The sequence below is a fragment of the Anomaloglossus baeobatrachus genome, chromosome 5 (assembly GCF_048569485.1).
Source record: "Anomaloglossus baeobatrachus isolate aAnoBae1 chromosome 5, aAnoBae1.hap1, whole genome shotgun sequence".
NCBI classification, from domain to species: domain Eukaryota; kingdom Metazoa; phylum Chordata; class Amphibia; order Anura; family Aromobatidae; genus Anomaloglossus; species Anomaloglossus baeobatrachus.
The window spans coordinates 427,117,495-427,134,994 of NC_134357.1; the positions used below are offsets into that span (position 1 = coordinate 427,117,495).

Consider the following 17,500-nt stretch of genomic DNA (forward strand, 5'->3'; position numbering starts at 1 on the left):
TCTTGCTCTGTATATGTCTATACAGAGCTATGAAGCAGAGCTGACATTGCTCTAACTGCTTCTTGCTCTGTATATGTCTGTACAGAGTGATGAAGCAGAGCTGACATTGCTCTCTCTGCTTCTCACGCTGTATAGATGCTTTTCTGTACAGAGCGATGAAGCAGCGATGACATTGCTCTACTTGTCGACTAAGTCGGTCTAAGGATTTTTTTATAATAAAGCTGGAGTCTCTAAATTATTTTTGTTTTATTTCTAATAAAAAATTTTTTACTGTTCACTAGAAATTCATGGTGGCCATGTCTAATTTGGCGTGACACCATGAATTTTGGGCTTAGTACCAGCTGAGAATACAAAGCTGTATTAACCCCATTATTACCCAGCATGCCACCGCCATCAAGGCCGCTGGACGAGCCTGGTAAAGTGCCTGGAAATGGGTGCTAAGAAACAATGCGCCTATTCCAGGGGCGGCTGCAGGCTGCTGTTTTTAGAGTGGGGGGCCCAGAACACTTGGGCCTTACAACGCTGAGAATCCAAGCCCCCAGCTGCCTGGTTTTACCTGACTGGTGATCAAAATATGGCGATTAAAAAAAAAATGAATGGGCTTCCCTGTATTTTGGTTGACAGCCAAGGTAAAGCCAGGCAGATGGGGGTGGCAGCCCGTAGCTGTCTGCTTTATCTGCACTGAGAATCAAAAATAGTGCGGAGCGCTACATAATTTTTTTTTAATTATTTATTTTTACACTACTATATGTGAGGGACCCAACAGCCAATCACAGACGCTGTCACGCAGAATGGGCGTCTGTGATTGGCTTTTGGAGTAACCTTGACTCTGCCCATATATTCTAGATGCTAGAATGTATGGGCTGGTTTCAGATTACTCCAGCACCACAGACCCCCACTCTGTGACAGCGTCTGTGATTCTCTGTTATTTTAACAGTAAAATAAAACAACAATAAAGAGAAAAACATATTTTATTAGAAATAAAACAGAAGACATTTAGAACTCCATCTTTATTATCCAAAAAAAACCCCTTCAATGGAGTCAAAGGTGGGCGAGCATCTTCAGCTCTGATACATCTGTGTAAGAAGACAAACACAGGTCTGCTCACACAGACTCAGCTGAGAGCTGTCAGAGACTTCACCCGAGTGCATAGCTTAGGCCGATTAGCTGTGCCCCTGGGTAACCACCACTGACTACAGGACCTTCCATGACGTCATAGCCATGTGACCAGTCTGTAACCCACGAGGTAATACGGTATTCACACCAGACTGGTCACATGGCTATGACGTCATGGAAGGTCCTGTAGTCAGTGGCGTTTACCCGGGGGCACAGCAATGATCAGACCCAGAAGCAGAAATATCCGGGAGAAAGAGTCTGCAGGACACATCGCGGGACCTGTAAATATAATGACAATGTTTATTATTAACTATATTCCTTATTTTACAGTCCCCACTCACCCCATCACATACTTATAAAGTTCAAGTTCGGGGTTCAGACGCAAGTTTGCATTATCTCCGACCCCCAACACGAACTTTAAAAAATGTTCGAGCGAGGCTCCTGATCCCAAACATCGGGGGGTTCGCCCATCACTAATAACAAGCAGTCGGATGGGTGTGACTGAGCACCCGAGTATATTGGAAGTCAATGGGGAACCCGAGCATGGTAGTCCTCACTCATTACTAGTTATAAGGGATTAGAGAGCATGCCTGTTTCCAAGTCATCTAGAAACAGCACCCCTATTGTCCACTGGCTGTATCTTGTATTGCAGGTCCACTCCATTCCTATGACTGTCACAATTTCTACAAGATGTTCTAATCTTATACTGTCCTTTTTTTAAAAAAAAAAAAAAAGCCAATTAACACAACAAATTTGCCAGTAAGGCAGTAAGGGTCTTTCAATGTTCGTAGTTAAGCTGTTTTATAACTTTGGCAATGTTCCAAGCCACCAGTGGTACTCTATTGATGGAATATTACCCACTTTCCTAATTAATACTGGGATCTCTAAACTGACAAATATTGGTCCAAGCATATACACTGCCTGCTGCTTAGTCCTATCGGTAAGTGGGCTGCTGTGTGGGTACTTTCCTCTAAGCTCCTTCTACTACCTTCAATTTAAAAGGGTATGTTCTGGCTAAAGAGTTCCTTTAGGAGCACCTGCTGGACTGGAGACTGATGGTTCGTGACTTATGATATATTTCATGTTGTTTTTGAATTGCAGAACTTATTCCACAGTTAATACCCGAAGCTGGAAGCCTCCTCCACTCTAGGGTTCTTCAATACAGAGAAACCCTAGAAAGCCTGCCAATGGATGCCTACACTCACGGATGTATTCTTCACCCAGAGCTCACCGTAGATTCTATGATCCCAAAGTATGCCACCGCTGAGATTCGCCGTAAGTGGCCATGTTAGCTGGCTGCCTTTAGGAAGATATTTAGAAGTCACCCAAGAAAGGAATCAATAGAAGAAGACCTGTTGTATGATAACAAGTAGTGGACAGGCTTTCAATGAGGTCCAAAAGTTCCACCTAAGTGGCTAATAGGTGACCCTTCAGATGATTTGCCTGACCCTGTCCTCTAGGAACATAGGAATACCGGTCAGTATATAAACAACTAACCATCCATGTAACCAGGTAGGGCATGGCTATGTAGGCTACTGTTTAATTAAGCCTAGAGTAACATCCATCTTGACTTTCACTTAGAGAGAACAAAGACAGTAATGGACAAGAGTTTATCAATTTTAATATTTTCCCAGATAACCTTGTGAAGACAACTCAATTGTCCAATAAACGTTAAGGTCCAGTCGCACTAAGCAACTTACCAGCGATCCCAACAACGATAGGGATCGCTGGTAAGTTGCTAGGAGGTTGCTGGTGAGATGTCACACTGCGACACTCCAGCAATCCCACCAGCAACCTGACCTGGCAGGGATCGCTGGAGCGTCGCTACACGAGTTGCTGGTGAGCTGTCACCAGCAACCAGTGACCAGCCCCCAGCGCCGCGTGGAAGATGCTGCGCTTGGTAACTAAGGTAAATATCGGGTAACCAACCCGATATTTACCTTGGTTACCAGTGCACGGAGCTACACGTGCAGAGAACAGGGAGCAGCGCACACTGAGCGCTGGCTCCCTGCTCTCCTAGTTACAGCACACATCGGGTTAATTACCCGATGTGTGCTGCAGCTACATGTGCACAGAGCAGGAGCCGGCACTGACAGTGAGAGCGGCGGAGGCTGGTAACAAAGGTAAATATCGGGTAACCAAGGACAGGGCTTCTTGGTTACCCGATGTTTACATTGGTTACCAGCCTCCGCAGAAGCCGGCTCCTGCTGCCTGCACATTTAGTTGTTGCTGTCTCGCTGTCACACACAGCGATCTGTGCTTCACAGCGGGACAGCAACAACTAAAAAATGGCCCAGGACATTCAGCAACAACCAACGACCTCACAGCAGGGGCCAGGTTGTTGCTGGATGTCACACACAGCAACATCGCTAGCAAAGTCACAAAAGTTGTTCGTTAGCAGCGATGTTGCTAGCGATGTTGCTTAGTGTGACGGGGCCTTTAGTTGAGCAGTTAGTAAAATGCAAATGTAGGTTCATTTTAGAGATTTGGTACATACAGTATACACTGCTCAAAAAAGTAAAAAGAACAGTAAAATACCACATCCTAGATCTCAGTAAATGAAAGATTACAGTTACAAATCTTTATTCATTACCTAGTGGAATGCGTTGAGAACAATAAAACATAAAAATGATCAGTGTAAATCAAAATTAATATCTCATGGAGGTCTGAGTTTCGATTGATACTCAAAATCAAAGTGGATAATCAAATTACAGCCTGATCACACTTCAGTTGAAAAGCATCAAGACAAGGAAATGAGGCTCAGTAGTGTGTGTGGCCTCCACGTGCCTGTATGACATCCCTACAATGCCTGGGCATGCTCCTGATGAGGTGGTGGAAGTTCTCCTGAGGGATCAACTCCCAGACCTGAATTAAAGCATCAGTCATCTCCTGGACAGTCTGTGGTGCAATGTGGCGTTGGTGGCTGGAACGATACATGATGTCCCAGATGTGCTCGATTGGATTCAGGACTGGGGAACAAGCAAGCCAGTTCATAGCATCAATGGCTTCATCATGCAGGAACTGCTAATACACTTGAGCCACATGTGGCCTAGCATTGTCATGCATCAGAAGGAAGCCAGGTCCCACTGCATCTGCATATGGTTTCACAATGGGTCTGAGGATCTCATCTCAGTATCTAATAGCAGTTAGCCATTAGGTAGCTGTGTGGCCCTCCAAAGAAATGCCTCCCCACACCATTACTGACACACTGCCAAACCAGTCATATTGGAGGATATTGCAGGCAGCAAAACGTTCTGCACAGAGTCTCCAAACTCTGCCATGTCTGTCACATGTGCTTAATGTGAACCTGCTTTCATCCATGAAGAGCACATGATGCCAATGTTGAATCTGTCAATCTTGGTGTTCTCTGGCAAATGCCAATCACTGTGCATGGTGTTGAGCTGTTAACACAACACCTACTTGTGGACTTCGGGCCTTCATACCACCCTCATGGACTGTTTTTCACAGTTTGAGCAAACACATGGATATTAGTGGTCTGCTGGAGGTTATTTTGAAGGGTTCTGGCACTGCTCCTCCTGTTCTTCCTTGGACAAAGGAGGATGTGCTGATACTGAGTTGTTGCCCTCCTATGGCCGCCTTCACATCACTTGGTGTACTCGCCTGTTTCCTGGTATCTGCTCCATGCTCTGGACACTGTGCTGACCGACACTGCTAACTTTCTTGCCACAGTTGGCATTGATGTGCCATTCTGGACCAACTTCTGTGGGTTGTAGACACCGCCTCATTCTACCTCTAGGGGTGAGAGTAATGACAAAATTTAAAAGTGACGAAAACAAAAGCCAAAAAGGATCAGAACAGAGAAGTGGCTCGTGGTCACCACCTGCAGATCTAGTCCTTTATAAGAGTTGTCTTACTAATTGCCTATCATTTCTACATGTTGTTCCATTTCCACAACAGCAGGAGAAATTGATTCAGCATTGCTTCGTAACTGGACAGGTTGATTTCACAGAACTGCAATTGACTTGGAATTACATTGTGTTGTTTAAGTGTTCCCCTTTATTTTTTTGAGCAGTGTAGATAGATGTACATATATCTAAATATATAGGGTTTTTAAATTGAAGTATTCAATTCTTTTGCATTAAATCCTTAGGGCACCTTGCCAATGCCACCACCGAACTCTTGAAACTTGACAATGAAGAGCCTCAACTAACAGAGCCATACCTCTCTAAACACAAAAAGCTCATGGTAAGTTATATAATCATTCTGTCATGCATCACTCTTATCAACGGCAACATACTGTAAGTGATCAACCCCTTTTTATAAAGTCTATTAGGCTGTATTAGGTTCATTGTAGTTGGGGATCCCATCTAATACTACAAAAAGAGGCTCTTGTTGTGGCAGTTCTTCCACATACTTACATTATTATTTTAGTGTGGAACTATATAATGCTTTATGTCCGCGTAGTATTTCTTCACATGCTTTTTCTATGCATATAGCCTCTACAGCTAGGAAGGGAACAGGAACTCTAGTGCCACCTATTCCTATTAAAGGTAGTAATCCTAAAAGTCATTATCAACCCTTTGAAGGATGCTCCTTCCATGAGATGGCACTAGTGTTCTTGTCCTCTCTGAAGAGGTTATTTCCATATATAACTTCCCAGAGTACATTGTATAGCCTGTTAGTCTCCGTACACTAACTCGGCACTCTCCACAAGGAAAAAGTTTACCCCTAAAATACTATGTCCTATCTGTAACTGAAAGGGTCATACATAATGTCTGGCTTTGTCTAACAAACTAATACATAAATGCTTAAAAAAAAAAAATCCTAGAAGTTAAAGAGGTTGTCCATTATATTTACATTGATGACCTGATAGGTCATCCATGTCTGATCAGCCGAGGTCCGACACCCCACTCCCGCCAATCAGTTGTTCTTGGTGCCGGTAGCGGTAGTAGGCAGATGGAAATGCTTAATACCGGAGCTGCCCCATCAACTGACAGCGTATACAACACATCTGCCTCCTATTTATTTGAATGGGAGGATATTTGCAGTACCCAGCCGCTATCAGTTGACGAGGCAGCTCCGGAACTAAGCATTTCCCGCTCTTGTCTAGAACTGCTCATCGTTGAGAGTGCTGGTTGCCGGACCCCAATCAATCAGACATTAATGACTTATCCTAAGGGGCACATTGCACACTACGACATCGCAAGCTGATGCTGCGATGCCGAGCGCGATAGTCCACGCCCCCGTCGCAGCTGTGATCTCTTGTGATAGCTGCTGTAGCAAACATTATCGCTACGGTAGCTTCACATGCACTCACCTGTCCTGCGACGTCGCTCTGGCCGGCGAACCGCCTCCTTACTAAGGGGGCGGGTCGTGTGGCGTCATAGCGACGTCACACAGCAGGCGGCCAATAGAAGCGGAGGGGCGGAGATGAGCGGGACGTAAACATCCTGCCCACCTCCTTCCTTCCACATAGCCGGCCGGGACGCAGGTAAGGAGATGTTCCTCGCTCCTGCGGCTTCACACACAGCGATGTGTGCTGCCGCAGGAACGAGGAACAACAGCGTAACATCGGTCTTTCCCAATTGATGGAAATGACCGACGCTACACCGATGATACGATTACGACGCTTTTGCGCTCGTTAATCGTATCAAAAAGGATTTACACACTACGATATCGCCAGCGGCGCCGGATGTGCGTCACTTTCGATTTGACCCCACCAACATCGCAGCTGCGATGTCGTAGTGTGCAAAGTGCCCCTAAGGATAGGCCATCAATGTTACAGTAGTGGACAACTCTTTTAACTTTTATTACGTTGTAGACTTCAGCATAACAATGGTGTGAGATGTCCAAGGTGGATATGTTAACATGAAGTAGTAACATAATTTTCTTCTTAAGGCTGCTTTACACGCTACGATTTATCTGACGATATGTCGTCGAGGTCACGGTTTTCGTGACGCACTTCCGTCATCATTAACGATGTCGTTGCGTGTGACACCTTCGTGCGACTCCGAACGATCACAAATAGGGTGAAAATCGTTGATACGTCATTCAGTTTCAAAATATTGTTCGTTGTTTGGAACGCAGCAGACATATTGCTACGTTTGACACCCTGCCAACGACGAACAACATCCACACGACCGCCTTGGTCAAACAATATATCGCTGAACGATCTAGCGTCGTTTGTGAGATGTGCACGTGTGACCGCTACAAAACGACCTATGAGCGATCTTGGCAAATCGTAACATCGATCTGGGCATGTCACATCGCTAACGAGATTGCTAGCGATATCGTTGTGTGTAAAGCAGCCTTTATTCTAAGAAATTCAACTCTGAGGTAGGCTGCCCTTCCCTGAGGCCACAACCATTCCTAGGTTGAGAGCTAACTTCAGATATCACAGCATTGAGACCCTTAAATGATTCATAAGGTGACTAGATATGAGCGAACCTGAAGTTTGGTGTTCAGTGTTCGGTACAAACTCAGACTTTTCCAAGAAATCAAAGTTCGGATTCGGGAGCTTTACGAATGCAAACCACTTGCGTGAGCATCGCTGTGCTCGGGTGTGCTCGGCCCAGTGCGAGCTACTTGCAGTGTTTTATCTGCTCGCGCTGTGTCACGTCCACACCAGAGTCTGTTCCTGCGACTTCTGCTTCAGTCACCAGGCGCCGCCGTATTCCCGCTGTGGACTGTGCTGGTGATGGGGGAGGAGTCGGTGCTGGTGGCCCTGATGGGCGCAGGCTGCGCTCATCCACTAGGCTGGATTTTCCTGGTGCCTGTAGTACCACTGGCTGAGTGTAGGTGGCATGTGTCTTCCAGCTGAGGTTGCCACAATTCAGCTTCAGCCAATGGGAAGACACCACACCCTTTTTATCCCCTCTTTTGTCTGCTGGCCATTGCCAGATATAAATTGTATTCTTGCTAAACTCTGGTTCCCCCCTGCTCTGATTATTGATTCCTGCTCTGAACCCAGCCTGCTCTCTGACTATTCTCCTGCCTGCCATATTTGTACCTCGCTGCCCGATCCGGATTTGACCTCTGCTTTGTTTTCTGATTACGTCCTTGCCTGCCTGATTCTGTCCCTTTTTTTCATTTCCTAGTTTGACTCTACCTAGCTACTACTCTCACGGACTGCAGCCTACCACTGGTAGTGATCTCCAGGGCCCTGTGTAATTCCAAATCCCTGTTTAGGATTAAAGTGTTTCAGGTTCTTGGGGTCCTGCTTTGTGAGCGGCTTTCCTCTAGCCTGTCCATTATAGTTAGTCTGAGCCTGTGGTTCCAGGCAGGCATTACACACTGGGGGTAACAACAGCAGGATCAGATGTGGTGTGTACTAAAAAATAAATAAAAATGGAAAACACCCCATCCACGCTTCCCCACAAGTGATTTGTTTATGGCTGGTTGCATGTGGGGTGGAGACCCAAACTGCCCATCAGTGACTTCAAATGAAGCTCAGGTCAAGTCTGGGTCCCAAACCGAATTTTAAAAAAGCTCAGCTGGACCAGCAGAACCCGAACTTCCACGGATCCGCTCATCTCTAAAGGTGACCATACACTTTAGATAATTATCAGCTGAATACTGATGGGCTTTTCCTCCCAACTTACTTCCACACATACTTGCTCTGCCGAGCAGTGATAAGTTCATTGGGTGGTGGGGATTCAGATGCCTGTAGACATCTCAGGCAGTGAGCGGTCTCCTGTGAGAACAATAAATTGAGTATGTAGTTACTGAGTAACTGATTGGGGGCTTTGTTTTAGGCTACAATATATGAGGTTCTTGGATCTAGTGGCAGCCATTGCATGCCCTGATACTTCCTGTGACAATTTAGATAACCTCCTCATAATGATCCTTGTGATAAAGTAATTGATACCATTCCAATAGAAATTAAACAAAAAGTGATAATAGTGGATAATTTTTACTTTTTCAATTAATGGATTGTCAGAAATTATAAATATATACCAAGCATCCAATGACACAGGATTAAAGGTCCATAGATGTCTACTCAGATGTTACATTCAATCAATCCACCAATATAGCAACATCAGTGCTCATAGTCCCAATCCTTTGTAAATCTAATATTGGTACTCTTGATCCTTTCCTAAGGCGAAAATCCTGGAACACGACAATGTAAACAACCTGAAGAAAATCCTAATTGAACTAGCCATGGTGTTAGATCAGCTGGAGGCTGAGCTGGAAAAAAGGAAGATTGAGTATGAAGGTAACTATTCACATGTTCTTTGCAAAAGGTAATGCCATCCATGTCGACTTCACCCACTTATGTATTCATAACTCTTCTTGGTGCCTTGTGCTAAGAACAGAACCACCTATGGCACCTGGACTCTTATTCAAAATCTGCCACAAGGCCCTCACCTTGCACCAAATATAGAACTACTATCTTTGTATGTGGAAGAGTGGCTTTCTGCTACTGTAGGCACTAGGGCATGACTGCTACCTCCATTACATCACTGGCCATCCCCTGGATCTCGTTATATGAAAGCTCAGTAGCTCTTCTGACATGTCTGATTTAGTAATACTTCCATTCTGATTAAGTATTTTTTAACATTGCATTGTGGTGTGCCTATGTTATAACTCTACAAAATATATGTAATGTCAGTTGTGTGTTATAATTCCCCATGGCAGTAGGGAGAGAAGTACATAAACAGACTAAAGGCCTACTTACAAATTAGACTAATGCTGGCCAAACCAGCAATATCGGGCCGACTGTCTAATATATGGGGCCTCCAGACTCTCCTTTGACAGATGTTTTTGGGGAAAAAAGGATCCTCCTGGTTGGACTTCCAAACCTTCTGAACCTTTTGTGCTCCCCTGAGCGAAGACGCTGCTATAATTGTCAGAGAAGAGTATAGAGCATAGGAACAATTAGCCGAGCCAAGAGATCATGTGTATTGGGGACTTGGGATAGATTGATGTTGGTCTCAATGGTCATCCGATAGGTATCTAATATGTATGGGGATCATAACATTATTATCACAAATTGCACAGTGCCAGTGTGCAGGAAAAAAGACCCTTTGACAATTTATTGATGCAATTCCAGAAGGAATAACAGGGACATGGCACAAGATGTATTAAATTGGAGATACTCAGATGACAATGGTGCGTTAATTTCAGTTTATAGGGATTGTCCAATGAGAAATCATAAAGCCAGCTTTACACCTTACAATTAGGTATGCGATCTCGTATGCGATGTGACACGCCCAGGTCGCATATGCGATTGAATGAGATTGCACGTAGGTCGTTCATTTGCTGTCACACGAGCGTTAGTAGTCTATGTTAAATTGATCAATTTTGTGTGCGATCCTTTAGATCATGTGTTCTGTGACGTATGCATTGGGCACTTTTTTTTTTTTATTTATTGACTTGCCAAGCGTGTGTAATGTAGAGATGCATTTTTACTATGTCATCTGCCATTCAGCTCTGCTACATGGCCGCTGACAGCAGACACAGACAGCCATGTAGCAGAGCTGAATGTTAGTTCACAGCAGACACAGACAGAGCCGCACTGTCAGAATGAACTCGGGTGAACCTCACCCGACTTCATGGTCATGCTGCGGCTCTGTCTGTGTCGCGTCGCGATTAGCGGTCACCTGTGAAGGACTCACCGGTGACCGCTAATCTCCTGAGTAACTGAATTGAGCAGCCCTCTCTCATATACTCACTGATCCCCGATCCCCGGCGCTGCACGGCATTCACACTGCTCCGGCGGCTTTTACTATTTTGAAAAAGCCGGCCGCCCATTAAACAATCTCATATTCCCTGCTTTCCCCGCCCATCGGCGCCTATGATTGGTTACAGTGAGACACGCCACCACGCTGAGTGACAGGTGTCACACTGCACCCAATCACAGCAGCCGGTGGGCGTGTCTATACTGTGCAGTGATATAAATAATTAAATAATTAAAACAAACGGCGTGCGGACCCCCCCAATTTTAAAACCAGCCAGATAAAGCCATATGGCTGAAGGCTGGTATTCTCAGGATGGGGAGCTCCACGTTATGGAGCAATAGCAGCCATCATGGGGATTTCCCGTAAACATGTTTGTGTCATTATCCATGAACATGTGGACATGAGGAAGCTATCTGCAAAGTGGGTCCCCAAATGTTTGACAACAGATCAAAGAAGCATGCGAGTGAAAACTTCCAGATTCGTTTGTCAGCGTTTCCGGACTGATGGGAACTTCCTGGATTGAGTGATCATTATGGATGAGACGTGGATTTATTTGTATGACCATGAATACAAGGAGCAGTCAAAAGAGTGGAGGCACAGTGGTTCTCCTAGTCCAAGAAGTTCAGGGTGCAAAAATAATCCACTAAGGTGATGGCGTCTATGTTCTGGGATAAGGAGGGCGTGCTGCTAGTGGACTACCTTCAAAAGGGTTCCACTATCGATGCAAGGTATTACATTGAATGTTTGGATCAATTGAAGGCAGCTCTGAAGGCCACAAGGCGCAGCAACCTGTCCAAAGGCAATTGTGCAAGACAATGCCTCCGCTCACACTGCACAAGTGACCATGACAAAACTGGCAGAGTTGGGCTTCCAGCTGGTTGACCTCCCACCTTATTCACCAGATCTAGCTTCCTCCAACTATTATCTGTTTCAAAACCTGAAGAAACACCTCAAGGTTACCAAATTTCACACCATTTCTGATGCCATGGCTGCTACGGATGCGTAGTTTGAGGCACAACCGAAATCCTTCTTAGCTTATCCTTCTAGGCTTATAGAACTTGGAATACCGATGTAAGAAGTGTGTTGACATCAGTGGAGAGTATGTGGAATAAATGTAAAGTTTCATCATCCTATCTCGTTTCTTTCTGGTGTGAGGTAGCGTGGTCGGCTGCGCAGCAGAAGACACGGGATCCAGGCATTAAGGTTCACAGCACACAGTTTAATGTCCAAACAAAAAGTCCACAATAATATACATGTGCCTCTCCAGCAGAGAACTCAGGGAGTTGTGTTCACTCCCTCACACCCGGCACACCTGCCCTTGTTCCTGTTTCCATTTAACCCCTCCTTCAGCCTGTAGGGAAACAGCATTAACCCTGTAGTGGATTTACTTTCTATCATGGAGTGAGCACAACCGGGGCGAGACATACCGGCCGTCATAGATAACCTCGGTCACAGTCTCACATACCCCCCCCCTCAGTTCAAGCGAGCGGGGTTGAACTCCCGCCATCAAACACGGGCCGCGGGACAAGGCATCGGCGTTGCCCTGCAACCTACCGGCTCGGAGTTCAACCGTAAACCGGAAGTTCTGCAGAGAAAGGAACCACCGGGTAACCCGGGCATTCCGTTCCTTGGCGGACCTCATCCAGACCAGTGGAGAGTGATCCGTCACCAAGCGAAACTGCCGTCCCAGCAGGTAATAGCGTAGGGACTCCAAGGCCCACTTGATCGCCAGGCACTCCTTCTCCACTACGCTATAATTCCGCTCGGGAGGGGTGAGCTTCCTACTTAAGAAGGTGACGGGGTGTTCCTCCCCTTGAACCACCTGAGACAGCACTGCCCCCAGGCCGACATCTGAGGCGTCAGTCTGTACTATGAACTCCTTCCGGAAATCAGGGTGTACAAGAACGGGCTGTCCGCACAGGACCTCCTTCAGGGCCCGGAAGGAGTCCTCGGCCTGCGGAGTCCAGCGCACCATGACGGACTTCTTGCCTTTGAGAAGGTCCGTCAAGGGGGCTGATAGTCCCGCAAAATCCTTTACAAACCTCCTGTAGTATCCCACGATACCCAGGAAGGCCCTAACCTGCTTCGTGGTCAGGGGTCTAGGCCACTTCTGGATCGCCTCAACCTTGTTAATTTGGGGCTTAATCACTCCTTGGCCTATCACGTAGCCCAAGTAGCGGGCTTCCGTGAGTCCCAATGCACATTTCTTGGGATTGGCTGTCAATCCGGCTGTTCGAAGCGCGTCCACCACCGCTTGTACCTGTTCCAAGTGGGTCTGCCAATCGGAGCTGTAAATAATGATGTCATCAAGGTACGCTGATGCATACGCCTGGTGGGGTTCCAGCACTAAGTCCATCAACCTCTGGAACGTGGCCGGAGCGCCATGTAACCCAAAAGGCAAGACAACATAGTGGAAGAGATCCTCCGGCGTAACAAAAGCGGTTTTCTCCTTGGCGGACTCCGTCAGTGGCACCTGCCAGTACCCCTTGGTCAGGTCGAGCGTGGTAAAATATCGCGCCTGTCCCAGCCTATCAATCAGCTCATCCACCCGGGGCATGGGGTAGAGATCGAACTTGGATATTTCGTTCAATCTCCTAAAGTCATTGCAGAACCTTAAGGAGCCATCGGGTTTTGGTATTAGGACAATCGGACTAGCCCATTCACTTCGGGATTTTTCGATGACCCCCAGGCGTAACATTGTCTTTACTTCCTCCGATATGGCTTGTCGTCGAGCCTCCGGTACCCGGTATGACTTCAGGCGTACCTTCAGGTGGGGTTCGGTGACAATATCATGTCGTATCAGACTGGTCCTACCGGGCAGCTCGGAGAAGACATCGGGGTTCTGCTGAACCAACCATCTGGCCTCTCGCCTCTGAGTCTTGGTGAGGGCTTCTCCAATCCTTACTTCCGGTTCGTCCTCTCCGGAGGTCGCTGGAGCCGGATGTGAACGACCCGAAGAGGAGGGAGGTGGGGAAAAAACAGCCATCAGGCTTTCCCGTTCCTGCCAAGGTTTTAATAAGTTGACATGGTATATTTGTTCAGGTTTCCGCCTACCGGGCTGCAATACTTTATAGTTAACCACCCCGACTCTTTCCTTTATCTCGTAGGGGCCTTGCCACTGAGCCAGGAATTTACTCTCCGCCGTGGGGATTAATACCAACACCCGATCCCCGGGTTTAAAGGTCCGCACGGTGGCTTGTCTATTGTAGCGGCCGCTTTGCGCGGCCTGAGCCTCCTGTAAATGCTCCTTCACAATTGGCATGACCGCGCTTATGCGGTTCTGCATACCCAAAATGTGTTCAATCACACTTTTATGGGGGGTGGGCTCTTGCTCCCATGTTTCCTTTGCCAGGTCCAACAATCCCCGGGGATGTCGCCCGTATAACAATTCAAAAGGCGAAAACCCCGTGGATGCCTGTGGCACCTCTCGTATGGCAAACATCAAATAGGGAAGCATCATATCCCAGTCTTTCCCGTCTTTTGAAATCACCCTTTTGAGCATGGTTTTCAGGGTTTTATTGAAACACTTGACTAAACCGTCCGTTTGAGGATGATACACAGACGTACGCAACTGCTTGATCTGGAGTAGCCGGCATAGCTCTTTGGTCACTTTAGACATGAACGGGGTCCCCTGATCCGTAAGGATCTCCTTGGGCAACCCCACCTGGCAGAACACAGCAAACAACTCCCGAGCTATAAGCTTTGCTGCAGTATGTCTGAGAGGTATCGCCTCGGGATACCGGGTGGCATAGTCAACGATCACTAGGATGTGTTGGTGCCCTCGAGCGGACTTTACGAGGGGCCCCACCAGATCCATCCCTATCCGTTCAAAAGGGACTTCTATAATGGGTAACGGTACCAACGGACTGCGAAAATGGGTCAGGGGTGCGGTAAGCTGACACTCCGGACAGGTTTCGCAGAACCATTTTACCTCCCCAAAGACCCCGGGCCAATAGAACCTTTGCAATATTCGCTCCTGCGTTTTCTTGACCCCTAGGTGGCCACTCATCAGGTGTTTATGAGCCAAGTCGAGGACCCGCCGGCGATGCGGCTGGGGCACCACCAACTGTTCTCCCCCCACGCCCCGTATTTCATCTACCCGGTAGAGTAAATCTTGCTTAAGAGCGAAATGGGGGTACCTTACCTGGGCACCGGGCAGCTGTGCCACCCCGTCAACTACTGTCACCCGACTCCGGGCATGTATTGACGTAGGGTCCTGGAGTTGGAATGTCCCAAACGTATCCGGGGACGCCTCCAACTCCGGGATGGGCTCGACCATCTCAGCCTCTCCTGCCAATACCTCTAGGGGAGACCTATCGGGTTCACACTCTGTCCCTATCATGGTGACCCCTACGGCAGGCGTCCCGGATTCAGGATTGTAGGGCTCAGGTCCCGGACTGACCAATATCTGAGGGGACTTAGGGGGTCCCCTCCATAAAGTCCAAAAATAGGGCAGATCCCTTCCTAGGATCACGTCATAAGGAAGAGTGTTAAGAAGTCCCACCTCATGTTGCACCTGACCGCAAGGTGCTGTGATGGTGACAATCCCCGTGGGATAGTTTCGGCGGTCCCCATGTATGCAAACCACCCCCACGGTACGTCCTGTGGCCTTTACTTTAGCCCTCAAGGTGGATCGCACAAGGGTCACTAAGCTTCCGGAATTCAACAATCCTGTAACCGGACATCCATTCACCTGTATTTGGCACAAGTGGGGCTCCGTCTCTGGGGAGACCAGGTCAGCGGTACACACCACCTGAGCATACATTGAACCCCGCCGGGTAACCCCACAATCCATGGGCTCCGTGGTGAGTGGACACTGGGCTTCCATATGTCCCACCCGCTGGCACCGCCAACATCTAATGGGGACGGAAACCCCCTTGACGGGTTGTCGTTTAGGGTACAGAACCTTCCGGACCTCAGGAATGGCGTCCGCGGCCTCAGACGGGACGGTAGGGGACTCCTGCACCGTTGTCAGCGGTGGGTCCTTGGCCCTAGGCTTGGAGGGGCCGGACCGACGGGCGGTACGCAAAGTCTCAGTGTCCCGTATCAAGTCCTGCGTAGCCACATGCCGCTCTTCCAGGGACACTAATTGGTCCAGGGTACTCGGGTCACCCTGTCCTACCCACCGTTGAACGGTGACGGGTAAAGTGCGCACAAAACGATCCACTACTACCCTTTCCACCATTTGCGCCGGGCTCAGAGTGTCAGGCTGCAACCACTTTTTTACAAGATGCAATAAGTCATAGGCCTGGGAGCGTACGGGTTTGGCTTCCTCATAGAACCACTGATTTACCCGCTGAGCCCGTACATAGGTATTCACCCCCAACCGAGCCAGTATTTCGGCTTTCAGGGTCACATAGTCAATGGCGTCCTCGGTACAGAGGTCCAGGTACGCTTTTTGGGGTTCCCCCGTCAGATAGGGCGACAATACCTCAGCCCACTGGGGGGTCGGCAGCTTTTCCCGCTCGGCCACCCGCTCAAACACCGCCAGGAACGCTTCCACATCATCCCCCGGGGTCATCTTTTGCAACGCTTGCCTCACCGCTTTCCGGACGCTGCCGTCGTCACCCGGTCCCGGGGTTGTTGCTGCCGGTCCGGCACGGATCGACTTGGCCAAGAGGACCATCTGTTCTTGGTGCCTCTGTTCCTGCAATTTCAAGGATTGCTGGTGCTGTTGCTGCTGATGATCCAACGTCCGGACCAGGTGTGTATTCATCTGTTGTTGCTGTGCAGTAGCCTGAGCCAGCTGCTTTAGTATGTCCTCTATGGCGTTGCCGGGTTTGGGCTGTAGTATAGCCGCTTGAATCCAGGACATGTGCTACCGGGTCACCAGAAATGGAAGCTACACCTCACCGGGCTGGCACGCCCGCCGATTCTCCACCATATGTGAGGTAGCGTGGTCGGCTGCGCAGCAGAAGACACGGGATCCAGGCATTAAGGTTCACAGCACACGGTTTAATGTCCAAACAAAAAGTCCACAATAATATACATGTGCCTCTCCAGCAGAGAACTCAGGGAGTTGTGTTCACTCCCTCACACCCGGCACACCTGCCCTTGTTCCTGTTTCCATTTAACCCCTCCTTCAGCCTGTAGGGAAACAGCATTAACCCTGTAGTGGATTTACTTTCTATCATGGAGTGAGCACAACCGGGGCGAGACATACCGGCCGTCATAGATAACCCCGGTCACAGTCTCACACTGGGTAAAGCCAAAGACTTATTAGCAGCCCCCCGTACCATAAAACTAAGTCATTTAACCTCTTTTAGTCAATTGGTTTTATCGTTTAAAGGAACAAAAAGGGATCTAAATATTTTATTTCTTATCCTTGGCCATCATCTTTGTGCTGGTGTCTGTATTTCCACTGACCCCTCCGTCTCTGCACTAGGTACAATACAGAGTATTTTTTAAGGGGATTGTGCAATTAAAGAGAACCTGTCACCAGGTTTTTCCCTTATGAGCTGCGGTCACCACCAGTGAGCCCTTATATACAGCATGCCAGAATACTGTATATAAGAGCCCAGGCCGCTCTGTAGAACATAAAAAACATCTTTAATATACTCACCTAGGGGGCGGTCTGGTCCAATGGGTATCACTGGTCTTGGTTGGCGCCTTCTCTCTTCTTGTCTTCTTGTGTTCGTCGTCCTTTTGCCCAGCCCCGTGTGTATGACGTGTCTTGTGTCATTCACAGAGAGGCCTCCATTGCGCCCCTGCACAGGCACACTTTGATCTGCCTGCCTGAGGGA

The 17,500-nt window shown here is 48.0% G+C and overlaps 1 protein-coding gene across 1 annotated transcript in view; it reads left to right on the forward strand.

Annotated features, from left to right (window-relative positions):
* Positions 1-17,500, forward strand: part of GDAP1L1 (ganglioside induced differentiation associated protein 1 like 1) — a 99,098-nt gene that overhangs the window by 55,046 nt on the left and 26,552 nt on the right. The window contains exons 3-5 of the mRNA XM_075350346.1: positions 2,218-2,391; positions 5,228-5,322; positions 9,178-9,292. Of these exons, the coding sequence (XP_075206461.1) occupies positions 2,218-2,391; positions 5,228-5,322; positions 9,178-9,292 (384 nt within the window). The remainder of the gene's footprint in view (positions 1-2,217; positions 2,392-5,227; positions 5,323-9,177; positions 9,293-17,500) is intronic.